Source organism: Notothenia coriiceps, unplaced genomic scaffold, assembly GCF_000735185.1.
Source record: "Notothenia coriiceps isolate Sejong01 unplaced genomic scaffold, NC01 NC01_scaffold00038534, whole genome shotgun sequence".
NCBI lineage: Eukaryota > Metazoa > Chordata > Actinopteri > Perciformes > Nototheniidae > Notothenia > Notothenia coriiceps.
In genome coordinates this window covers 31,643-46,489 of record NW_011371235.1, presented here as the reverse complement: position 1 = coordinate 46,489, position 14,847 = coordinate 31,643, and the positions used below count along the sequence as shown (strand labels likewise).

At 38.0% G+C, this 14,847-nt stretch overlaps 2 protein-coding genes across 2 annotated transcripts; both read right to left on the bottom strand.

Annotated features, from left to right (window-relative positions):
- Window positions 1-8,529: 8,529 nt before the first annotated feature.
- LOC104968268 (protein FAM8A1-like) lies at window positions 8,530-11,279 on the bottom strand. Its single transcript, XM_010797849.1, has 5 exons — window positions 10,805-11,279; window positions 9,739-9,859; window positions 9,489-9,612; window positions 9,213-9,352; window positions 8,530-9,113 (listed from the first exon to the last, which is right to left on the bottom strand). The coding sequence occupies exons 1-5, from the start codon at window positions 11,250-11,252 to the stop codon at window positions 8,969-8,971; spliced, it is 978 nt and encodes a 325-aa protein (XP_010796151.1). The 5' UTR covers window positions 11,253-11,279; the 3' UTR covers window positions 8,530-8,968.
- Window positions 11,280-13,054: 1,775 nt separating this feature from the next.
- On the bottom strand, window positions 13,055-14,059 carry LOC104968266 (fatty acid-binding protein, adipocyte-like). Its single transcript, XM_010797846.1, has 4 exons — window positions 13,864-14,059; window positions 13,512-13,687; window positions 13,327-13,428; window positions 13,055-13,209 (listed from the first exon to the last, which is right to left on the bottom strand). The coding sequence occupies exons 1-4, from the start codon at window positions 13,934-13,936 to the stop codon at window positions 13,156-13,158; spliced, it is 405 nt and encodes a 134-aa protein (XP_010796148.1). The 5' UTR covers window positions 13,937-14,059; the 3' UTR covers window positions 13,055-13,155.
- Window positions 14,060-14,847: the final 788 nt, after the last annotated feature.

Below are 14,847 nucleotides of genomic sequence, written 5' to 3'. Positions count from 1 at the left end.
ACCTAACCTAACCTACCTACCGTACCGTACCTAACCTAACCGTACCGTACCTACCTACCTACCTACCTACCGTACCTACCTACCTACCTACCTACCTACCTACCTACCTACCTACCTACCTACCTACCTACCTACCTACCTACCTTTACCTACCGTACCGTACCTACCTACCTACCTACCACCTACCACACACACACACACACACACACACACACACACACACACACACACACACACACACACACACCCCAACTGATATCTTTGTATAGAAAGGCAGTCAGTCCATCCCAATCTGCTGAAGTCCCTTGTGAGTACACAATATTATTTCCCCATACTTTTTTTTTACATTACAACATAAGGAATTAAGATTGTTTGATCCCTCGTACCTACATGTATCAGCAGTACTCTACTAGTAAACAATACAAAACAATTACACTGTAAATTGGAAATAATGACTCTGAGTGCTAAGAGGTGTAGTCTAAAGCATAACCAGAAAGTATTTAACACAAATCAGGATTATATAATCTTTTTGTCATCTACTACTCAATACGATTGGATGCTGAGTATTGTGGTCCAACCTGACAGAGGGGTTTTGCTAGTCTAGTTGCATAAACTATTTTATTCTTCTGAGCACACACAACAAAGTGATACATTCCACAGTGCACACTTAATGAGAGGGAGTGCTCAAACTATAACTAGATCTATGTCATTTTACAAACATTAAACTTCTAAAAGGAGAAGATACTCTGAGGATTAGGAATATAAATGTGGCTAAAGTAAAAATATTCATGGTAATAGCAGTTTCAGCACTCCACAATACAACCTCAACAAAGCAATATAGCATTATGTTTACATTCCTCAATTTTTAAACACAAAGATGTCTGTTTGCACTATTCAGTCTATGTTTGCACTGCCTCTCAGGGCTCTCTTACTCATAGTAGCCTTTAGCAGGAAACACAATGGACTCAAGTGGGCTACTGCAGGTTTAAACATTGCATGACCTTTACTGCCAGGCAAAACCATAGGGCAAAACACTAGTTTCAATGTAAGGTCCGGGTTAACTTTTTTAAACTCACCCTCATCACAAATCTAAGGAGATGAAACATCTTACCTTGATACTGATCAGTGTCCAATATCCAAGCATCTTTTCCCACATACTGTTCTGCATCCTCACCATACACTCAGTGGGGCTAAGTGAGCCTCCTCATGCAGCAGACATGTCCAGACATGTAACACTGATCCTGACCTGATCCTAACACACAGCAAAGGGAAGCATGTATGATGCAAAGTGTCACAGATGAGAAATGGCTACAGTTGGCATTATTTAACTTTTGCACAATTATAGATTTTTCTTCACTATTAATAGAATTAGCATTAAAATACCGCAGTGTTTGGGTCACGCTAGCATATAGTTGGAGATGGTTTTATATACTAAATCAGTGGTGGAAGAAGTAACGTTACTCACTTCGGAAACTGATAGCAACGCTGCTAACTATTGAATAACTTGCTAGCCATGTTAGCTAGCTGGATTACCAATAATAACCCATTATATTGTTTAACACCGCTAGCAAGTTGCGGTGACGTTTGTTGACTGTTTCCTGCTCTTGCTGGATCTTTTTTCTCTCTCTATTGATAGCCTGACTTTCCTATTTTAAATGACATTTTTGATTCAAATAAAGTCCTAAGCACTAAAATTGACCAAACCTACCGTTGAAGTTGAAGTGGACTGAACTGTGCACATTTAGAGGGGGAACGCCCCTTGGATTTGAAACACTTCTCAAACGATTTATTTCCCCACGCAGAGTTGGGTGAAGTTAGAAATATTTTACATATTCTGAGGCAAATATTGTAGGCCTACTTATACTCCTGTAGGCAACTTTTAACTGTATGACAGCTTTAGTTTCTCGTCACTTAGTCAATTCACAAGCTATAGCCATACTCAGCAAGAAATTCAACTAGAAAGATGAAATGATTAACACATTAATGCATAAATACAATCATTGATTGTAATATTATTTTTGAATTGGACAATTCTCCCTTCATGAGTTGTTATTTTACCTTTAGTTCTCTAAGTATTTTTGTCTGTATACTTTTTTAGAATTTGAATGCATATTTCACACTGTGATATTGTTATACTTTTAATTGAGTAGAATATTAGAATTCCCCTCACTAGGATACTCTATGTATGTGAAGCCTATGACTATATCAAGTTAAACCCCTGACAAGTAATAACAACAAAACCAGAATGTATATTAAAAAAAGTCTTGGAGAAGGCTAAGTCTTGGAGCAAACTTCAGTTTGTGAGAGAAGCCAATGGGAAATACGAAGCAACAGCAATAAAGAGGATGGAAAGCGGAGTGTGGGTGGTTGGATTAAAAGGGCATCTGGTATCAGAGCGGGAGGTAAATAACCCTGGCTGGATAGTTTCTGACTGAGAGCAGCAGACCCGTCTCTGCTGTGGCGAGCTCCTGTTTGGAGGGAACAACATGCACGCTCCACGCTATGTGGGGAGAATGTGAAAGCGCTTGCTGCCATGGCAACAAGGCAGCTCCACAGTCTCCAGTCCCCATTAAGAAAGATGGGTGGCAACGTGGCTGTAGCTCAATGGTGGTGTAGCATGACACGCTGAAAGAGCCTATTGAAAGCCAGTGAATTCAGCAGTTAATGAAAAGAGCAAAGGGACAGCAAATCCAACAGGCAGGTGATAGTGACCTCACCTCTCTATTTGGGTGCATGTGCTCGTGGGAGAGGAGTGTGAATATTACATCCACTCAGCTTCATTATTGTGATCAGCTCAAAATCTATGAAAGATGGTCCTTGAATTCCAGCTGTAATTGCAATAGGGCGATACTTTGAACATGGTTTTAAATTACCTTGAACATTATTAAAATAATAAAAGGAATGGTTGGTGGGCGACTTGAAACTCTGAAAATGAACACGTGTGGTTCTTTTCAAAATAAGCACAAGAAAATAACTTCATACGTCTTTGATGGTTTTTATAAGGTCAAGGCCCTTCATTTATAAAGTTCCGTATATTTGTAATCCTTTTCTGTAAACTATACAACTGTGTGTCATTCTGCATCAGAGGCGCAAACTTTGGAAATGTTTTGGTTCACTTATGGTACTAATGTTTTCCTTGTACAAAACAAGTGTAATGTGATTCATAGTTGAGGCAGTGGCTGTGTGATGTGAGGGAGTCCATCATCCTGTTAGATCCTTCAAAAACACAAGATATTCCTCTCACATGCTAGACAGCAAACGTATTATTAGAAAGTTGCCTGATTCTTCCTGGAAAAATTGTTGTGGTTTTGCTGTAGGAAGACATCAACTGAGTTATCTTACTGTGTTGCATGTAGATACTGTGCATGTGGTGGAAGCCAAATTCAGCAGAACAAAACCGATTTCATCCCAGTGCCAAGACTCTTTTCATTCAGCTGAAAATAGCAAGCCACTGCTTACGCACGTCTCCAGAACATAGTTTAGGCAACCAAAGGATTGGGTGGGAGTGATTTGTGGAGGAGGAACACAAGCTTCTGAAGGAACTCAGAAGAGTTTGTTCAAACACATGAACCAAATCAATCAGAAAAACACCAAATGGTTTAAAAAAAAGACTGAGACTGTGCGTCCAGGAAGCAAAGTTAATGTTTAGTTTCCTAAGATATATGCGCCAGAGAATTGTTTGATTGTTTAACAGCAATACAAATTATGCAGAAAGAAAATTCCCTTGAAAACATTATTATTTTTATTTTTTTGACAATAATCTAATTATAAAGTACAATTTACAAGTAATCAGCATGCATCCATGGCATTGAAATGACCTCAGTGACCTCTGTGAAATCCTGCCCACTCCTCCTGCTGTGGTGTTGCTTCAATACCAGATTCACACAACAGAGGGCAGTGTATGGACTTTATAACCTGCAGTTTAGGGTTGGATGCGGTACATTCATCTTTAATGAAAATATATGTTTATCTAAGTATTACTTTCATTATGAAAGCAAACTAATAATTGGCTACAGCCACTCCCTTTTACCTTTCATGCTTTATTTACACATTCTTCTCTGAACATTATCTTCAAATTAGTATAGTTAAACTTTAACTATGTTGAGACAGATAACTTTTTCACTCTGTATTCCTTATTGGTCTCTCTGTGTTCTTTGGAGGTCTTAAGGTTGTTGTTTCCATTGTATTGTAAATAATGCAGCTCTGCCAGGTGTATGTGTATTTCTGCACCTTCTTAGACCATCAGTGAGGAAGTGGATCCTCGTCACAGACTTTGAGACAAAGTTCAGACAAAAGTTGCTAAGGATTTTCAAGGTGATACCAGGAGGCCAAAATATGTTACGCTCATTTCTACCCCTCTTCCTTTCACTTCAAACATATATATTCAGCTTTTGCCATTGGATATTTTCTTACCCTTAAGCGAGATAATCTGAGAAGGAAAGTAAAAGCCGATTCTCTCTGCTGTAACCAATGCAACCTCCATGGTTGTCTTGACAACTCAAGGTTCTTGTTGCCTCAAGCAGAAATCTACTCTGTTAAAAACATAAACACCCGGAAACCATAATGGTATGTTATGTCATCAAAACGGTACGAATACTGTACTGCTGTCTCACACACACTCAATGTCTTCATGCTTCTACATCACTCATCCACATTTTACTCATATCATTTTCACCTCATTAAAATGAACTTCAGTACAGGCAACGTACCATTTTGGAAAAGTTTATTTTTAATCTTGCTCTTATTTATTCCCTTGAGTTAATTCCTAACTTTTTGGCAATTTGTAAATGGAAGTACATCCCAAAACCGTGCTGATGTGATGCTCACATCCATTTTAAATTGCCTTAGGGGCTTTGTAATAATGACTGGGTTGAGAAAGGCAGCTGGATTTAAAGATTTTTTTAGATTGAAAATAACAATCTTCCTCCTTGTTTTACACACTTTCCTCGACAATAGTTTTGGTACCTTATAAACAAAATAACACATCCATAAATCAATATTCAACATATATTCTCAAATCAATTAAAATATGTTATATACAGTATGGCATAATTCATTGCAATATTCCTCAAAATAATAAAAGAAACGTAGGGGAGAAATTAAGTAAATTGAACCACCCCTGTAACCTTATAGTTGTAATCACGTGACCATAAATTATGCAAGCTCCTCCCATTTTCATTGCCTGTGAAACAGCTGTGAAAGAGAGATGGTAAGTCTGGTAAGTAAACATTTTTACAAAAAAACGTTTTTTGCTCATCAAAGTAAATGTTCTAGATGTCAGCTATATCGGCTGTCATGTCAAAAAAAATTATCCAGGTTAAACACATATTGTATGTTGATGTGTTGACAGCGTATTAAATCATGTGAATCATTAAGCTAAAGATGACTCTGAATTTGCTACGCTATTTTTTCTAAAATGGTGGCTATGGGGTAAAGTGAACCATGGGCCTTGGGGTAAGTTGAGACAGTTTTTCAATGGAGAAATGAATGAAAGTAGGCCAAGTTGATAATAAGAGCTCATTGTAGGCTACATTTAAAGTTGAATTGAATTTACCTTGTGTTTGATTGGTAAGATGTATGAAATTGTATCACCATTTGTATGATTACTTTTCCTTTTAACATGTTACAAAAAAATCAATCAATTAAATTGAAATTTATATTAAAAATATTTGAAAAACTAAACTTGTATTTGGTTTGTTATTTATTGTTTAAAGTTACCTTTAAGATTTGTTGTAGGTATGCCCGGTTTGAACAGGTATGCCCAGGTTTGAACAGTGGTTCAATTTACCCCCTGACCTGGATCAAGTTGAGCCACAAGACCACTTTTTTTAGAAGTAATATTTTCACTGCCCTTGATCAAATATTAATTCTTATCATTGCCATTGATAGGAGACATCCTGAATTATAGGTGTGTGCTTTCATTTTACTATGTGTCATTTCTCCTTGCTTAGAGGACAGCATAACTAAAAAATGGCTCAACTTACCCCACTCTCCCCTACAATGTATGTGAAACAGTGTGCACATTTATACATTCATAAATGCTTTTGTCCTCCATGACACCTCAAGTGTTGGAGCAGTCGTTTGCATCCCACCCCAGTCAACAGGTCTCCTCTTCATGATCAGCCCTCTCAACACACTCAGGCAGACTGTAATTACTGACTGCACTTGAGAGGAATTCCATTGGGCACAGACACACTGGCAGAAATAAAAACAACCGGGTGCAGCATTTCAGTTCACAGCACCTTTCCATAACTTCAAAACACCTGGAGCCTGCTGCTGTGTGAGTGAAGAGCAGCAGCAGCTGACATTTTATTACATCTTATAATAATAATAATAATAATAATAATAATAATAATACATTTAATTTCAAAGCGCTTTTTCAGGTGCTCAAAGATGCTTTACAGTGGTGATGAAACGAGATAAAATAGAATAAAAAGATATTAAAACAGCAAGACAACACAATTCACAAATTAAAAGCCAATCTGAAGAGGTGTGTTTTGGTCAGTGTGTTTTTTTGAATGTGGGGGGGTCGGTGCAGTCTCTGATGTGTTGTTGAAGGGAGTTCCAGAGTGTGGGGGCAGCGATGGAGAAGGCTCTGTCCCCCCAGGTTCGTAGCTTGGTTCGTGTGGGGATAGAGAGGAGGTTCGCTTCTGATGAACGAAGGCTGTGGGAAGGGGTGTAGTGGTGGATCAGGTCGGTGAGGTAGGGGGGAGGGCCCGGTTATTGAGAACTTTGTGTGTTATGAATGAATACTGACCAAGAAGAACACCAATTGTATAATTCATAGAGAATATTTTAGTCCAGTTGAGCCCAGACTGTTTACCTTATCCCTCGGCCATGTATGTGGATATTTCAGACACAGACACATGGCTGTCAGAGAAAGCTGTGAGCCCTCCATGCTGCCTGAGAGGATTCTGTTGTTAAAAGAGCCAAAAAGGGTGTCAGAAACTCAGGCTGAATACCTTACCAACTCGATGCCGTATGGCATGCCATGTGGCACCAAGGAACTCGATTTGTCAAGCAAAGCATTAAACAATAGCCACAGAACATGGGATAGATAACAGACTAATGCTTTTGAACATAGTTGCAGTGATTTCACTTCATGTCTCAGTTCAACTTATTGGTCTACCATTATGTATTGTAATAGTAAGAGTCAACTGCATTGCCATCATCATTGGATTTCTGCGACACGTTGTCTGTGTTTCACAATAGTTTTACCAAAGGTCTGTAATATATTGTAGTAATTATGTTTCCCTTGAGCTTTCCTAAAATCTTCCTCCTGCACATTCCCTTTGGATACGAGCCAGGGCATGTGGATGCAAACATAGATTACAAACATGCCTCAACTCCAACCACAGCAACACTCCCTCATCAATATTCAGAGCAGTAATGGTGGATAATTTCTGCCCACACTTTTCTGTTCCTCGGTAAAGCCAATCACAACTATGAGTTATATTATTCCCTTGCCTACAGTAATGGCATGGTGCATGGCAGCAGCATGTGGGATGGGGGTCACTCTGTAATCTGGGGCTACCATCTGTGGCTGTCAGATGAAGCTGCCACTTAGTGTGCCTAACACTATCACCATGTCAACTCATTGCCAACAATTAGAGCTTTAGCCGTCATCTGCAAGTATGGATGACATGCTATAAGAATGGAGGAGACATTTATTGGAACAAGTTGATTTAGGTTGTTCCTTAATGAGGTAGAGAATTATTCACTTTCTGGACAGATGTTTTACTGTGATTTACTTTTTTTTTTATAAATGAGGATCACACATAGAACATTAAAACTATTGAATGCAGGATTGCTTTAAGCTTACAGTGCATGAGGCATCACCAGATGGGCAGAGTGATATGTGATGTCAAATATACACTATGAAGCCAAACTCCACTAACTACTATTTCATCTTCTTACAACAGGGAAAGAAAACTATTTAGAATGACTACATTTAATGATTATGTTACAAGATTAATTGATTTATTTTCTTAAAGAAATTATACTGGGATATATATTTTAGTGTGATAGTAGAGACGATTTTGGACACAATCTTAAAGTTCTAAATGGCACACTAAACAAAAAATATAAAGAAAATTAATCTTAGGGTGACCACATGATTCAAAAGCAGCTTTAATGCACCTTTCCATGAGTTATAAAATAACACGTGAACTTTTTAAACAAATGTTTTGGATTATTTTGTGTTTTGATAATTGGTGGAAATCACTGTCTGAAAGTCCAGTAAGAGTTATCGAACAGCAGACATCTCCAACATGCAGAGAAATAGTGGTGTTTTCATTTAATTTTCTTAAATGCAAAAACAGTGAATCACATAAACTGTGTAATACATAATTTTTTCTGCCACACACATGCTGTCAGAGTAAAAGGAAGATAAATTGCAATTAAGTTTACATTTCCTTTAAATACATTTAAATGTGTCTTAGAACCACAGCATTTCACCATCTGAAAAACACGATCAATAGGCATCCATCCTGCATTACGAAAGTCAATGACTCAAAAATCAGGGCAAGCTATTCTTAAGACACATTTTAATACAAATACAGACGGTATAATCTCATAAATTAATAGTTAGCAACTTCAATACTGCTTGATACAAGACATTCCCCCTTAATCTGAAAGGTTAGTATTTAAAAAGAGGCAAATGTTGTATTAATGAAATGGTGACATATGCCATCCTTATTCCTGTCTTCAAAGTAGACATTAACTTGGCACATGGAACAGTTTCTGAAAGCAGCATGTAAAAAAATACATGCAGAAATACAGTATGTGTCCGAGATAAACCAAACCCAAGTATTAAGGAGCTGAAATAGTTCATATGTGTATCCAACTCTCATCTTAATGCTCCTGTGTTTTCTGCTGATACCCTGAAAGGCTGAGGTCTGGGTTCTGCAGGTCTTTTTAAACACACACAGTGCCTGCTGAGTAGGACTTTCTTCTGGTTTCTCCTGCGTCATCTGATCCTGGAGCGCTTGACAACAATTGTACCAGCTACCATATCATAAACAGTCCTATTGTGCTGGAAGAACAGAAGTGTGATGAAGGCGGGGAAAAAGAAGGCAATTGAAAAGTTCTTGTTCAAGGCTCGGACAGTTGATCTGCAGAGGGAGACAGAGACAGGCATTAGCATACAGGATAGAGAAGGTTATGTTTGTTGTGAAAATTCCAAAAGATAATCTTTAAAAGGAACTACTCACGCAGACAGAGAGACATTAGTTGCGGGCACTACAAGCACCCTGTTAGGCTGAACCAGAATAGATGAGTCACATTTTACAACTCTGAGTCCAACAAGAAACTTCCCCGGTGTGGCTCCTCCTGCTCCCCAAATGCACACAATCTGAAGACAGAATGGTGCTACTTTAATGCATGGCAGCTTTTCCAAAATGTTAACAGTTAACAGTTAAGATTAAGACCACGGTTTTGTTTGACTTTGTCTGTCATAGCATGCTCAATATTTTTACATGTGTGCTCACCTCGTAAAAACACACTAATATCCTGTACACAAGAGCAACAAGCATCATTTTCTGTAGCTCCTCCATGGATGTGTCCTCATCAATTTCCTCCACTATGAAATGCATGGCAAACTTGGAAACATCTCTGAAAAAGATGAAGCATTTCTATTATATTAATCCTAAGGGTGTTTTTTCAATTACAGTTAAAGTTTAAAGGGATACAAACACAGGCCTAAATATTGTTTCATCAGCATACAAGTAAGAAACTCACTTGATTCCACTCAGATGCATAATACTGATGATAATAGTTGCTTTGATGAAAAACAGTATGAAGAAATCCACCACCTCAGCCAGGAGTCTTTGGAGAGGTGAAGGAATGCTATACTCCCGACCTGGCGAAAAGTATAGCAGAAAAGAAAGTCAGGCAGGTAAAGTCAACTCTAAAGTCTGGCTTACAGAGATCCAGTTCCCAAAGGCTTTGAATAAAGTATTTTAAGTATGGTAACCATCTTTTCGTTTGTTTTTTTGGTACAGTTAATGAAATATAACTATTTACCTGAGACTTGTTTAGAATCAGAATCAAATTCACCTTTATTGGCCAAGTGTGTCTAAACCACTTCTTTCTATGCATGGACAAAAAAATAAACAAAACAGCAAGTAAAAAAAGGCAACAAAGATGGGCAAATAAGAATAGATAAGACCTCAAGCACAAGTACCTAAAAAAAGAAATAGATAAATATTATACCAATAATCAAGCATTAAATAAAAGGAAAACGTTTATCTCTGTAGGCCTATATGTTAAGAGTTTTAGTTGTAAACTATAAAAATTAGTGCAAAAAAACTAATAGACATGGACTAGATGATTTTATACAGTATGTTTAAACATGTATACATGCACGCAGTTACGGCCCGTCTACACAGCAGTTTTAAGGATTTTCAAGATTTTTTCAAAGCTGCTGTGTGGACGGACCGTTAGGACCATCATTTATTATGCAGGCTTAAGTTGGAATTTCCCCTTTGCAGTCAACAAGCAGACTCAGACTTATACTTTTTTTTTTAAACGACAACTACAGTAGGGTATTTGTTTCCAGCATCTGGCAACCTAGGGTGGGGGGTGTATAACCTCACATTATAACAATTTGGAGACTTACAAAGTCAATTTTATGATGAATTGGAAATGGGGGACCCTGATGTAAACAAGACGAAAGTCTTTCTCTGGTCTGCATCCCCTTAACAATTGTATGTTTTGAGCTGTACTGTACCCAATATACAAGCTGTTAATAAACTTTTCAATCAATCAATCAATCAATCAAACGCAAAGCACCAGCAGCTTGTACCTGGTCTCTGTGCATTTCCGTTCTCCTGGCGCTGCTGCGGCTGAGCGGTCACCGCAGCCCCACCGGCGGCTTCACCTGCCCGCGAGGAGCCGGCAGGTGGATAGCTCGACGACGGAAGCCCAAACGGACCATTATACCAATTCATTGAGTTGATGTCAAGCGGTGTCGTCGACGGTCCAGTGTCAGACTGTAAGTAATAAGGGCAGGACATGGTCGCCACCCAGCTCTGCCAGCTGACATATCCACTGTAGTACTGCCACATCCAGTCCTGCAGCTTCTCGCAGTACTCTGTTGTGGTACAGCTTTCACCAGCGTCTTTCTGAACTTTGACATTGTTCTGGTGGTTTATTCGTTGCTTTACCTCGTCAACGAGGGGCTTAACTGAGTTGGCAAAAGGTTTATTCTTTACCTTATCGACTTCCATGTTTGTGTTTTCTTCGTCAGCCATGTTTGATGAGGGCGTCACGTCACGTACGATGACTTTCCGGATCAACTCATGTGGCAGCTCACTAAAAACAAACATTATGGTCAAATAATCCTTATTGTTTGAGACTATATTGCCTTCAAATGAATAAGATATGTGTTTTCTAAAGACAGACAAACGCTCATGACACTTAAAACTCAAATAACATAAAACACTAATAAATGTTGCCCCAACTTCACCCCCTTATGAGAATATAATGGTACTGTCCAATCATGGCTGCTATCACAAGAATCAGCCACAAGGGAGTAGCATTTCTGCGAGAAATAAACTGCAGTGAGCTTTTGGCTATGAATATTACATTATTAGTTTAGGGTAATGAGATTTTTCTAAATTGTTGTAGGTTTGAGAGATATTATTTCTAGCTTCAAACCTTTGCTGGATTAATCACTTCACATTGCTTGCTGCTACTCATATTTAAGCTGTTTGATGTATCACTTTGGGTCCTAGTAATATGTTTAAATGTTGTAATATTGATGTTATATGATAATGATTGATCAATTATAACATTTTTTTTTTTTGCTATAATATGACACATTAAATAAGTGCATGTCACCTTTTTACACAAAGCAGCCAAGTTGAATAACAATCTGATAAATTCCTCAGCTAATGGTGTGATTGTGTTTAAAGGGGAAAACCCATGTCAAAGGAGGTCTGGTTGTATAAGCCTTCTTCCACACACTATAGTGATTGAGCTTGATCATTAACAATACGTTATTCATGAATCTAAAATGAGTGGGAGAATTTGACATAATTTAAACCCATTAAGTTATTTTTATTTGACATACTTAACTATATCTCACATAACATTAAAAAGAGCTTTTCTTTAGATGGTGTTACACATTATTTTATATTTAAAACCATTCATGTTCAAGATATGCCAAATACCTGAATCCATTTTTTTGTGGCATGGTCTTATGATGTAACATTCAAGGTAACAAATCGGCTTTTTATTAGTAGATACGCATTGTTTCTTGAGCACCACAATCCTTCTCTGGTCTGGAATTTTAACAAAGAATTTGGGCCTCAACCTACTGCCCCAAATAACCCTAATTAACACAAATGATGTGCACTTGCTTCAACTCCACATCTTTGCTTCCAAGACAAGAGGGGCTTGGCACAAATGAGGGGTCACTGCTTTAACCCCAAGCAGGGATTTGGCCTTCCTACCACCCAGTCACCCACATGAGGGTTGCTCTGATCAGACATGTTTTTCTTGTTTGAACAAAAGGCCTCTGTCAAGCCCACTATATCCACATCTAAAGCTTTAGAGATTGGGAGGATGCAGGAGTTTAAAACTGGTTAACTGGCCATTGTATCTGAATTTAAACCAACCCAGATTGGAAGGAGTAGATTTTAAAATAATTAGGTCAGTGGTCTTATTTACTGATTGTTAATTCTGACCATTTTAGTCATGCTTTGAACATTCATTTAGCAATAAAAGCCTAAAAAATGTAATTGACCAAAAAGCCCTTTTTAAAAAAGTATAAAGAGGTAGCAAGCAAATCCTGATTTTTTAACCTTCGTGCAAACAAGAAGATGGCAGTTTCTTTTTCATAGGCTGTATATAACGTTTTTTTTTCAACTGAATTAGGCCTACAACTTGATTTATGCACAATACTTGATTCCCTTGGTTCCTTTTAAGGAACGTCTCCTTTTGTGCCTTCTGTCTAACAATTGTATTTGTATTGCTGTCAATTTTAGTCCTTTTCTTCTGGGTAAATAACAAAAACTAAAAGTATATTATAAATGAATGCACAACTATGACAGATTTTTACAGTTCAGACTTTATTTGCATGTTTGGCAGTAGCTTGTTTTCTTTTTCGCGTCTTGTAATGTGGAAGTCAAGTCTAAGACAACTGATGTTTGATTATGCTCCTTTCTCATAAATCCTCACTGCAACCACGTCATCCATAACACATTTCTGTTGAGACAATGTTTAAAAAGTTAGAAATCTTACATAACGCAGTTTAAAAAAAACTACAACCATTTAATGATACTCATACAAGAACACCATCCATATCCATATCCAATTACTCACAGCTGTTAGTTTTCCATCTTGGATCTCTCTTTCCAATGTGGTCTTCTTGTCCTCCCACGTCTGCTGTTGCACGAGTTTGCCATTCTCACACGTGATCAGGGTCTGGAAATCACGTTTGGTCGTCAGAAACACAATAGGCCTATAGCGTTAATAAAAATAAAGCTGACAGACAGAAGATGACCCACCTTGGTCTTTCGGCCATCTGCAGTGGTCTCGTCGAATTCTTCGTTCAGTTTGAACTTGATCTCCGTGGTCTTGAAAGTAGTCTCAGACTTCATTGAAACCATCCCAGCATCATCCACGCTGATCACCAGATTAGGTTTTGCCATGTTCCCCATTTGCCGGGTGGCGAAGCCCACACCTTCAACAAAACGAGGGTTAATATCAGATGCTGTAAACTGTCTAATGGTGTAAATGATGCTATGGATGCTTGTCGAAAACTTCGATTATCGCACCCTTACATTTAGACTTTTAATGCATCATTAAAACCACCCCCTCTTGTTATGATACTCTTTAAATAATTAAATATATCTATACCGATTGCCTTCATGTATTCATCAAAGTTCTCGCTGGAAAGCAAAGTCCAGGTTCCAACAAACAGCTCAACCATGATGATGAAGATAAATCTCAGTCCGTGCTACACAATCAAAGATATTTCAGGTTCACAACTGAAGAGCAGAAAAACCGGCGCCCAGGGAAAAGTTCATATTTGAAGCCTGATCAAGCATCTGCTTGATTCAGAGCTGTCCAATCAGCAGCAGGCTGCGACGTTGCCATGTAAACGAACGGATTAGGGGGCGTGTCTATTGAATCTGATTTTGATGATGGTTTAACATGGGGTTTTATAGGAGGGACAATCTGGGTTTAGCCCAGGTCTGCTGACTATTCTGCATTCATCAAGTGGATTTAGTGTTGTGTGAGGTTGAATGTCGCCCCTGCAGAAGTTAAGACCCAGACAAATACAAAATAAAAATCCATAATAACTTGAACGACATTAAGAAATATTAATATTCAGCTGGTTTATAGGCATGTTGCTTGATTACACAAAAAACTGAATGTGCGTGTATTTTAAATATGTAAAAGAAAAAAAATCAAGACCAACACATATATTAGGACATCAAAATGATATATTATTTAAATTGAATTTTTGTAAATATTTTTCTTTTAGAATATAGCCATTATGAGAATGATATTCACAATCAAATGAAGTAATTGTTCAATTCAAAGGTCGTTATAATGTTTTCCTCCATAATTGCAAAAAATTGCCACGAAACAGCATCCCTCCCTCACTGAGTGAATGGTAACGCTCGGTTTGACCGGTAGATGGCGCCTGTGAAAAGCAAATAAAGCTGTTTCTGGAAGATCTGTTCATAACTAAACATTTGTAACACATTGTAAGATATGGATAGCCTACTCACACGTGTTGAAAAGGTTCCCCAAATCTTATTAAAGTTCAACATTTGTCATTGTAATAAAATATATTTCCAAATGTTGTAAGAGCAGGCTACAATGCATAACTAT